Source organism: Eulemur rufifrons, chromosome 7 (genome assembly GCF_041146395.1).
Source record: "Eulemur rufifrons isolate Redbay chromosome 7, OSU_ERuf_1, whole genome shotgun sequence".
NCBI classification, from domain to species: domain Eukaryota; kingdom Metazoa; phylum Chordata; class Mammalia; order Primates; family Lemuridae; genus Eulemur; species Eulemur rufifrons.
The window spans coordinates 228,866,369-228,878,691 of NC_090989.1; the positions used below are offsets into that span (position 1 = coordinate 228,866,369).

Here is a 12,323-nt window from a genome sequence, read left to right on the forward strand (position 1 = left end):
CACATCATAATTTAATGAAATCTGAAGTTATTATTAACAAAACAGCTTCCATCTAGAAATTAAAAGATCTTCCAGGCCGGGCGCGGTGGCTCACGCCTGTAATCCTAGCACTCTGGGAGGCCGAGGCGGGAGGATCACTCAAGGTCAGGAGTTCGAGACCAACCTGAGCAAGAGTGAGACCCCATCTCTACTAAAAAATAGAAAGAAATGATTGGACAGCTAAAAATATATATAAAAAAAATTAGCCGGGCATGGTGGCGCATGCCTGTAGTCCCAGCTACTCGGGAGGCTGAGGCAGGAGCATCGCTTGAGCCCAGGAGTTGGAGGTTGCTGTGAGCTAGGCTGACACCACGGCACTCTAGCCCAGGCGACAGAGTGAGACTCTGTCTCAAAAAAAAAAAAAAAAAAATCTTCCATTAAAGACTCATCAGTGAAAGAAATATTTAAATTATAGACTTCTTTAAAAAGATACTATTAGATAAATGAAAGCAGTGATAAGAGGATAATTCATAACAGTTAAGTATTTTTTCAGTAAAGTAAAATTCTAAAAAATGACTTAAGTAAAAAAGGACAACAAAGTAACCAAAAGGAAACACAAGGAAGGATTAAAAGATAAAAGCAGAAATTAATGAAATAAAGAACAGAATAAAACAGACCAAATGGTCGGGCATGGTGGCTCACTCATGTAATCCTAGCACTCTAGGAGGCTGAGGCGGGAGGATTGCTTGAGGTTAGGAGTTCGAGACCAGCCTGAGCAAGAGACCCCGTCTCTACTAAAAATAGAAACAAATTAGCCAGACAACTAAAAATATATAGAAAAAATTAGCCAGGCATTGTGGCACATGCCTGGAGTCCCAGCTACTCGGGAGGCTGAGGCAGTAGGATTCCTTGAGCCCAGGAGTTTGAGGTTGCTGTGAGCTAGGCTGACGCCACGGCACTCTAGCCCGGGCAACAGAGTGAGACTCTGTCTCAAAAAAATAATAATAAAATAAAAATTTGGGTTTTTTTTTTTTTTAATTAACAAAATAAGACAATCACTAGCTAACTTCATTAAGAAAGGGGCAAGGGGAAGGGGAGTAGAGCAGAGAAAACACAAATATACAAAAAGATAAAATTATTTAAATAAAAGAAATTTTTAAAAATCACATGATTACTTTGCAAGCCTCTATACCAATAAATTTGAAAACGGAAAAGAAATCGGTCATTTTCTAGGAAAATACATATTACCAAAACTGAACACAATACAGATATAAAGTTTAAACAGACCAATTTCCCTAGAAAAAGTTATTAAGGAACTACCCCACCAAAAAAGGCCCCAGGCCCCAATGGGGTTGGTTCACAGCGGAATTCAAGCCAACTTTTCAACCAAAATAGTTCCAATGTTCCATAAATTGTCCCAAGACATTGAAAATGAAGGAAAACTAATTGGTTTTTTATGAAGTATAACATTAACACCTAAATCTGATGAAGCACAAAGAAAAAAAACACCATTAGCGTCCCTGGGTATTAATGCCAAATTTCTCAAAAACGTTAGCAAACAAAATCCAAGATCACATTAAGAAAATAATAGGCAACAAAAAAAGAAAGACACTGAGAAAAATCCCACGATTACCTTTGTAGATGCTGAAAAAGAAACCTTTCACAAAATTAAACACCCCTTCCTGATTTTTAGAATTCAAGAAAATGACAATTGATGAATGCTTGCTGAACATGATAAAAAATATATGTATATGTACCTTAGTCCAAAGCCCAGTATCTCACATATGAGAAAACACTACAGGCCTCTGTACTAATACCAGGAGCAAGACAAGGATGCTCACTGTATCTATAACTGTTCTATACTGTGCAAGAATTATTAGCCAATTAGACAATAAATTAGAGGCATAAGAATTGATACAGAAGAAATAAAACTACATTCGCAAATAATATGCAGTAGTCAATAAATCATTCCTAAGATCTATTTTTGCACAGCCCTCAGACTAAGAATGGTTTTTATATTTTTAAAAGGTAATTAACAAAAAAGAGAAGAAAGAAAGGAAAGCCTGAAATATTTACTGTCTGTCTCTTTAGAGAAAAAGTTTAGCAATCCCTGGTATACCTGAAGAATCCTAGAGTATTAATGATTAAACTAACAAAAAAATAACAGCTTCATTGAGGTGCCAGGACATAACATTGACATACAGAAATCAATTGCCTTCAGACATACAAAAAAATAACCAGTTAGAGGACATAATGGTAGCAAAATCCCCCAATTAAAATAGCAACAAAATCTAGATAGGAAAATTCTTTAACACTCCTCAAAGACATAAAAATAGATTTGAACAAAGGAAAATTCATTCCCACTTCTTGAATAGGATAACTCAACAATATGTTAGTGCTCCTGAAGTTTATTTGTAAATTTACTATGATACTCAAAAAATACCAATAAGCAATTAGCTTTAAATTAAATTTAGATGAGTTATTACTAAAGTTCATACGGAAAAACAAAAAATAGCAAGGGAAACAAACAAAAACAAGCAAAAATGGCAAGGAAAGTGCTGAAAAACAAACACTACAAAGGAGCTTAACTCTTTCAATCGTTAAACTATAAAGCTTCCATAAGTAAAATTGTGGTAACTGGTTCACAAATAGACCCACATGTATACAAATGATTTTTGACAAGGGTGCCAAAGCAATTTCATGGGGAAAGTCTTTTTCAACAAATGGTGCTAGGACAACTGGATTATACATAAAGAAAAAAAGAGCCTTGATCCCTACAACTCACACCATACACAAAAATTAATTCAAAGCGGGTCATAAGCCTAAACATAAAAGCTAAAACTATAAAGCTTCTAGGAGAAAACATAAGGATCCATCTTTGTGACCACTGGGTAGGCAAAGATTTTTTTAGGGAGAACATATACAGCACTGATCCTGAAAAACCCTGATAAATTCAAGTTCACAAAAATTTTAAACTGCACATCAAAAGACATCATTAAGAAAATGAATGCATAAGAAAATCTTCACAACATATATATCTGATGAAGGATTTTTATCTGGGACATATAAACTCACACATATCAATAAGAAACCTGATTTTTAAAAAAGGGAAAAGACATGAAGAAACAAAGCAAAATATGGCCAATAAGCACTTGAAAAAGTGTCCCACATCATTCATTATCAAAGAAATGCAAGAGATACTACGAAACATCCACTGGAAATGATAAAATGAAAAGGACCAACTACAGCAAATAGAATGTGGAGCAACCGGAACTTTCACATATTACCAGTAGGACTTAAAAATAGAACAAACAATTTTAAAAAATTAAACATAAGTCAACCCTAATAACCTAACAATTCCACTCCTATGTATTTATCCAAAAGAAATGGAAAACATGTTCCTAAAAAGCCTTGTACAAGAATGTTCATAACAGCTGTATTCATATTAACCCAAAACTGGAAACAGCCCAAGCGCCCATCAACGAGAGAATGATAAACTGTGACATGTTCATACAATGAGCACTACTCAGCAAAAGAAAGGAACAAACTACTGATATTCAAAGCAACATAGCTCAATGTCAAAAACCCAGACCCAGAAAATTATAATCATCCCTTGGTATTCACAGGGAATTGGTTCCAGGACACCCCACCCCTCTACCCCAGATACCAAAATTCATGGGTGTACAAGTCCCTTCCACAAAATAGCATAGTATTTGCATATGACCTATACAGATCCTCCCATACACTTTAAATCATCTCTAGATTACTCATAATACCTAACACAATGTAAACGCTATGTAAACAGTTGCTATACTGTATTTTTATCTGTATTTTTTTATTGTGTTATTTTTTATTGTTTGTTTTCAAGTATTTTCAATCTGCAGTTGGTTTGAATCTGTGGATGTGGAAGCTGCATGTATGGCTGGCTGGCTACCGGATGATTCCATTTATATGAAGTTCAAGAACAGGTCAAACTACTCTGTGAATGTAAAAATCTGAAGAGTGGTTGATTCTGGGGGTCAAGGAGACTGACTGGAAAGGCACTTAGTGCGGTGATGGAAATGTTTTATGTATATCTTGATAAAGATGAGGGTTACATGGGTATATCTATGCTTTCACCAAAACTAATGTAACTGTGTAAGATCTTTATATTTTGCCATATGCAAATTAGGCCTTGAAAAAATATATAAATAAATAAAGTAAGCAAAGGGAAAAGTTATGTTTGAAAATGTTTTTCACTCATGAAAGTTCCAGACAACCTTCTACTATGTGAGTAGTACTCAAAAAAGAAAGTACAGAGTGAACAGTGGTGGGAACTTCTTTTTTCCCCCCTTTTTATTTATTTTTTATTTTAGCATATTATGGGGGTATAGATGTTTAGGTTGTGTATATTGCCCTTGCCCCCCCAAGACGGTGCGCATCACACTCCTTATGTATGTATATACCCATCCCCTCCCTCCCCCCTCCCATCTGCATGACGCCTGATGAATGTTATTCCTATATGCCCAAGAATGGTGGGAACTTTTAAAAGTGAACTTCCTGTATTGAGGTTCTTTAGAGAAGCACAACCAATAGGATGTGTATCGAGACTGAGACAGGGTGGGAGGGCATGGGGAGAGAAATTTGCAGGGTAGGTGCAGAGGCTGGAGACCCAAGAAAAGGTGCATTATGAGTCTGAAGGCAGTCTGCTGGCAAAAGTCCCTCTCCTGGGGGGAGGGCAGTCTTTTTCTTAAGGTCTTCACTAATTGGATGAGGCCCACCCACATTATGGAAGGCAATCTGTTTTCCTCAAAGTCCACTGACTTACACGTTAATCTTACTCAAAAAATATTTTCTGAGAAACATCTAGAATAATGTTTGACCAAATATCTGAGTACCATGGCCTGGCCAAGTTGACACATAAAATAACCATCACACTTCCTGAAAAGACAAAGACATTTGAAAGGAAAAGAGACCATCCTGGTTTGCTTAGTTTAAAAACAAAACCCACAGGCAAGCAAACCCTTATATTAATAGCTTCTGAAGATGAGAAAATTTCCTGTCTTAACATTTCTCTTCCCCTTTTCTCAAGCATCTCTGTCTACCCACTGAGTGATAACTGCCCAGATAGACTGCTTTAAAAGAAAAAAACTGCCAAATTTAACAATTCAACATGTGTCTTGAGTGCTCATCCTGTGCAGTGATTATACTGGATGCCAACAATACAGAGATAAATGAAAACCCATCCATATCTGCCTCCCTTAAATTCTAATGGAAAACTAAGACATGAACTAAATAATCACAATACAGGTGGTTAGTGCTACAACAGAGATACGTACAGAGGGAGGAAGAAGTGGAAGGATGGCAGTTGCTCACTTTGTTGGAGTAGATGGGAAAGGAGGGTCAGAGAAATCTTCACATAAGAAGATTTCCAAGAAGAGAAGGGTAGAGTTTGAGTAGGAGGTGGTACTGAGAGCCTATCACTCTCACCAGAAGTGAAGGAGTGTACTGGACACAAACAAGGGTTGCATGTGGCTATGGAGTCCAGCAAGGGGAGAGCTGAAAAAAGCCTGAAATATATACAACGGCCAGATTACCAAAGACCTACACTGGGTTCTGCTAAAGATTCTGAACTTGTTCTGCAGGCAATAGGAAATTCATTAAAAGTTTTTTGAGTTGGGAAGTAACATAATGAAATCTATTTTTAATAGCTAAACTGGCATCACCATAAAAGATGTCCTGGAGAGAAGATTTAGAGTCCAAAACACCAGATGAGAAGCTAGAAAAGCTAACTACCAGTTTTAAAGACGGAAAAGGGAATAAAACGTACCAAGAAAGGTAAACAAAGTTATAATGTCTGCCAATGCCAGGCCAAATGCTGTTATGGATCTGACAATGAACCAATATCTGACACTAAAAGTTTTTCAATAAGCCTCCTTAGAAATCATAACCAGCCTCAATTTCTTTTAGAAACACTATAAGGTTCTTAAGTTGCTGGTCACTATAATTAATTTGAGAGAAATAAAAACCATATACAATTTATTAAAAAGTTTAAGAAGTGAAAGAGTGAAGAAAAAACAGTCAAATGATTACCTGTTGTTTCAAAGGTCAACTTTACAGAAATCCTAGGAAGGGAGGAAATGTGAATACTATATTATAAAGTATATGTGCTACCCATGAAGCAGTAAGTATAGTGTTATTTGAAAGTGGATTTATTGCAAGCTCTACAGCAACCACCAAAATAAGTATAACTGATATGCTAAGCATACAGAAATAGAACAATACAAAATGTCCAATTAAAACCCAAGAAGGCAAATATAATATAGGTCAGAAATTTGGATCTACATAAAGAAAGGAAGAGCACTGGAGAGGGAATAAGTAAAATAAAAACTTATTTTTCATATTCTTAACTGATCTCACAGATAATAGTTTGTTTAAAATAATAACAACGTGTGTGATTATGTATGCTTATGTATAAGAGAAATAAACACTAGCAATGATACAGGGGACAGGAAGGATATTATTATTGGATTATTTTGTTATTTTGTTCTTATAAGGTACTCATACTACCTGTGAAGCAGTATAGAGTTATTTGAAAGTGGGCTTGGATTAGTAGTAAATATATATGGCAAATTCTAGGGCAACCACTAAAAAAAGTAAAGAAAAAAGTATAACTGATATTTATCAGAAAGGAAAGAAAATGGAATAATATAAAGTGTCCAATTAAAACCACAGAAGACGGGGGGGCAAGGGCAATATATGTAACCTAAACTTTTATACCCCCATAATATGCTGAAATAAAATTTAAAAATAAATAAATAAATAAAAACCATAGATGACAGAAAAAGAGTGGAAAACAAAAAAAAAGGAACAAAGAACAAGGACAAAAAAAAGAAAATAGTAACAAATACAGTAGATATTATTAATTCGACTATATCGACAGTCATGTTGGACATCAGTGGTCTAAATATACCAATTAAAAGACAGATTGTCAGAGTGGATAAAAAAGCAAGACCCAACTATGTGTTGTCTACAAGAAACTCACTTTAAGCATGAAGATACATATAGATTAAATGGATGGAGAAAGCTGTATCATGCTAACACTAATCAAAAGAAAGCTGGAAAGCTATATTAATTTTAGACAAAGCAGACTTCAGAACAAGAAAAATTATCAGGAATAAATAGGAACAATACATAATGATCAAGGGTCAGTTCTCTAAGAAGATACACCTATCAACAGAGCATCACAAAAACTCATAGAACTGAATGAGAAAGACAAATTCAAAATTATAATTGGAGACTTCAACACCCTTCCATCAGTAACTGACAAATCCAGCAGGCAAAAAATCAGTAAGGTCGCACTGTACAACATCATCAATCAACTGGATCTAAGTGACATGCATAAAATTTTCATCCAGCAACAGCAGCATATATTCTTTTCAAGCTCACATGGAACATTCACCAAGAGAGACCACACCCTGCACCATAAAGCACATCTTAACAAATTTGGAATAAAAATCATACAAAGTATACTCTCAGACCACAATGAAATTAAACTAGAAATCAATATGAGAAAAATAGCTGGAAAATTCCAAATTATTTGGAGATTAAAGAACATACTTCTAAATAACAAATAGGTCAAATAAGAAATCTCAAAAAAAACTTTTAAAATATTTTCAACTAAATTAAAATGAAAATACAGTCTAACAAAATTTGTAGGATGGAGCATAAACAGTGCTTAGAACAAAATTTATAGCATTGAATGCATATATTAGAAAAGATGATCTAAGATTATTGGTCTAAAAGATAATCAATAATCTAAGCTTTCACCTTAATAAACTAGAACAAGAAGACAAATTTAATCCAAAGTATTAGTTTGACAGTTGGTATCTCTGACATTTCACTTTGACACTTTTTGGTTTTGTTATTGTTGTTTTACCTGGGCTAGCCTGCAGTGGCATCATTATAGCTCACTGAAACCTCAAACTCCTGGGCTCAAGTGATCCTCTGCCTCAACCTCCTGAGTAGCCAGAATTACACGCACACGCCATCACACCCAGCTAATTTTTGTATTTTTTGTAGAGATGGGCTCTCACTATATTGCCCAGACTAGTCTCAGACTCCCAGCCTCAAGTGATGCTCCTACCTCAGCCTCCCAAAGTGCCAGGATTACAGGCATGAGCCACTACACTTAGTCAGATTTTACCGATTCTTTACAAAGCCTTTCAGAAGACAGAAGCAGAGGGAATACTTACTAACTCATTCTGAGACTAGCATTACCCTAATACCAAAACTAGACAATGACAATACAAGAAAACTACAGACCAGTTTCTCTCATGAACACAAAAGCAAAAATCCTCAACAAAGTATCAGTAAATCGAATCTGACAATGTACAAAAAGTAGTCTACAAATGACCAAGTGAGATTTATCCCAGGTATATAAGGCTGGTTCAACGTTCAAAATCAATTAATGTAATCTATTATATCCTACATCAACAGGTTAAAGAAGAAGAACCACATGATTGTATCAACAGATGCAGAAAAAGCATTTGATAAAATCCAACACCCATTCATTATAAAAACTCTCAGTAAACTAGGAATAGAGGAGAACTTCCTCAACTTGATAAAGAACATCTACCAAAAACCTTACAGCTAACATCATACTCAGTGAAAAGAAACTAAATGCTTTCCTGCTAAGATCAGAAACAAGGCAAGGATGACCTCTCACTATTCCTTTTCAAAATCAAACTGAAAGTCCTAGATAATGCAGTAAGATAAGAAATGGAAATAAAAGGTACATAGATTGGGATGGAAGAAATAAAACTGTTGTCTATTTAGAAAATCTGAAAGAACTGACCAAAAAGAAAAACCCTCCTAGGGATTATAACAAAGTTATAGAAGACAAGGTTAATATATGAAAATCAACTGCTTTCCTATACATGATCAATGAACAATACCATTTACATTAGCACCCCACAAAATAAACTACCTAGGAATAAATCTAACAAAACATATACAAGATCTATATGAGGAAAACTACAAAACTCTGATGAGAGAAATCCAACAAGGTACAAATAAATGCAGGATATTCCATGACAAGGATAGGAAAAATCAATATTGTTAAAATGTCATTTCTTCCCAACTTGACATTCAGTGCAATCCCAATCAAAACCTTAGCAAGTTATTTTGTGAATATTGACAAACTGATTCTAAAGTTTACATGGAAAGGCAAAAGACAAAACACAATACTGGAGAAGAACAAAATTGGAAGACTGATATTACCCAAGACTTCCTATATAGCTACAGTGATCATGACAGTGTGGTAATGGCAAAATAATAGAGAAATTAATCAATAAAACAGAGAGCCCAGAAATAGACTCATACTATTAATAATACAGTCAAGTGATACACGAAGTAAAGACAATTCAAGAGAGACAGAATAGTCTTTTCAACAAATGATACTTGAACAAGTGAACATCCTCATGCAAAAAATGAATCTAGACAAAGACCTTATATCTTGTATAGAAATTAACTCAAAATGGATCACAGACCTAAGTGTAAAATGCAAAAATAAACAATTTCTAAAACATGACATAGGAGAAAATCTTGGGACCTTGGGTTTGGCAATGAGTTTTATATACAACATCAAAGACAAGATCCACAAAAGAAAAAATTGTTTATGTTAGAGTTCATTAAATTTTAAAGCTTCTGTTCTCCAAAAGACATTGTTAAGAGAATGAAAAGACAAACCAAACTGGGAGAAAATATTTGCAAAACACATATTGATAAAGGACTTATATGCAAATATACAAAGAACTCTTAAAAAGTCAACAATAAGAAAGCAAAAACCCAATTGATAAATGGATAAAAAACCCGATACAGACACATAACTAAAGAAATATGAATGGCAAATAAGCATATGAAAAGATGCTCTACATCTTATGTTATTAGGGAATTGCAAATTAAAACAATGAGACACCACTGTACACCTATCAGAATAAACCCAAAACACTGGCACAGCACCAAATGCTGGTGAGAATGTAGAACAATAGATGTAGAATTCTGATTCGCTGCTAGTGGGAATCAAAATGGTACAACCACTTTGGAAGACAGTTTGGCAGTTCCCTACTAAGCTAAACTATGCTTACCATGAAATCCAGCAATTGTGCTCCTAAGTATTTACCCAAATGAACTGAAACTTACATCTACAAAAAAACCTGCACAGGAATGTTTATAGCAGCTTTATTCAAATAATATGGATAACTGTGGTACAGAAAACTGGTACATCTATACAGTGGATTATTTGGTAATAAAAAGAAATGAGGGATGAAAAATTACCTTTGGAGTACAACGTACACTACTTGGGTAATAGGTACACTAAAAACCCAGCCCTCCCCACTATACAATATATGCATGTAACGGAATTCAATTTGTACCCCTAAATCTATTAAAATTAAAAAAAGGAAAGAAAAAACAAAGTTGACAAAAAAAACTTACAGAAAAAGAAATGAGCTATTAAGCCACAAAAAGATATGGAGCATCCTTAAATGCATATTGTTAAGTGAAAGAACTCCACTGGAAAAGCTGCATACTGTATGATTCCAGCTGTGTGACATGTGGAAAAGGCAAAGCCATAGAGACAGTGAGAAGATCAGTGGTTGCTAGGGGGAGTAGGAAGGAAGGGAGGGATAAATAGGTGGAGCACAGAGTGTTTTTAGGGTGGTAAATCTATTCTGTATGATACTGTAATGGTAAATACATGACATCATGCATTTTTCAATACCCACAGAATGGTACAACACAAAAAGTGAACCCTAATGAAACTATAGACTTTAGTTAATAGTAATATATCAATATTGGCTCATTAGGTGTAACAAATATACTATTCTAATGGGAGATGTTAATAGGGGAAGCTCGGTGTGAGTATGAAAGGATATGGGAATTCTGTACTTTCTGCTCAATTTTTCTGTAAATCTAAAACTGCTCTAAAAAATGAAACCTATTAAATTTTTGTTAAGAGATCATAACCAGCTTCAATTGGTTTTAGAAATACTATAAGCTCTTCCCAAGTTGCTGGCCACTGTGATATATCTGAGGGAACAACATACATGCCACTTAACAAAACGTTTAAATGAAGTAGAGAAGAAAAAATTGTCATATGACTTGCCTGTTGCTTCAAAGGTCAACTTTGTAGAATCCCAAGGTGTCTGTTCTTTGGATATAAGTCTGAAATGAGCAGGATTTCTTGGAGAAACTTCTGGGGCAGGAAGATACCAGTTTTTCCTATTTAGAAAGATAGCTTCAATATTTTAGGATGCTTTATGAGTTGACAGCAATCTATAACTCATGGATGTATTCAGCAAATATGAACACATTTGGGGGTATGAAAATAAACTCTGATAGATATGATAAACAATGCCAGTTCCTCTGAAGCTCTCAGGCTATTGTATAATAAAACTTTCCCATTAAGAACAAAGGAGTTACCTAGGTGATCTTGATTCCACTACACATCCTATTTCTTCTCATCCAATCCTTCACCGCCAAACCATAAAATCTTACCAGAAATAAGACAATTTGAGATTGACCTTTCTAACTACTCAGTTTTCTAGAAGAAATACTTTGTAAATTTGAAGAAGCAAAACTACTCTAAATGGTTTGTATTTTTTTTTTAAGACAGTCTCGCTCTGTCACCCAGGCTAGAGTACCGTGGCATCATTATTGCTCTCTGCAACCTCAAACTCCTGGGCTCAAGCAATCCTCCTGTCTCAGCCTCCCAAGTAGCTGGGACTACAGGCACAGGCCACTGCACCTGGCTAATTTTTTCTGTATTTTATAGAGACATGGTCTGGTCTTGCTCAGGCTAGTCTCGAACTCCTGGCCTCAAGCAATCCTCCTACCTTGGCCTCCCAGAGTGCTAGGATTACAGGTGTGAGCCACCGTGCCCAGCATTCTTCTAAGTGTTTTATCCCACTAAAGAAACAGAAGTTTTGTAGTGATAGAAAAAATAGTAGAAATGACACTTATGTATTGAGGATAATAGTTTAAATAATAGACTACCGATATAGTGATAGGACCTGAAAACAAATTAACTCCCAACTTAAGCAGAAAAGTAATGAACCAACCTGATCAGAAAGTGCACTGGAAGATACCAAGGGAAACCACAAAGGGGTGCATTCTCCTCACAGTGAGCTCGGATGCTATCATTGATCTCAGGAATGTGAGGTGTTATGTGAGACATTCCTGTATAATCAAACCCATTGATCCATATTCCAGAGTCCCGTTTAACTACGTTTCCTTCCACGTCATGAAATGTTCTAGTCATATGCTGAAAAGAACAAAACTAATGAGAAAACTACTGTTTCAAC

At 35.3% G+C, this 12,323-nt stretch overlaps 1 protein-coding gene across 2 annotated transcripts in view; it reads right to left on the minus strand.

Annotated features, from left to right (window-relative positions):
- The window catches only part of ERMP1 (endoplasmic reticulum metallopeptidase 1), a 52,669-nt gene that overhangs the window by 7,362 nt on the left and 32,984 nt on the right, over positions 1-12,323 (minus strand). For both annotated transcript variants that reach the window (XM_069474193.1, XM_069474192.1), the window contains 2 exons: positions 12,081-12,283; positions 11,126-11,241 (listed from right to left, as the gene is read on the minus strand). In XM_069474193.1, the coding sequence (XP_069330294.1) occupies positions 11,126-11,241; positions 12,081-12,283 (319 nt within the window). The remainder of the gene's footprint in view (positions 1-11,125; positions 11,242-12,080; positions 12,284-12,323) is intronic.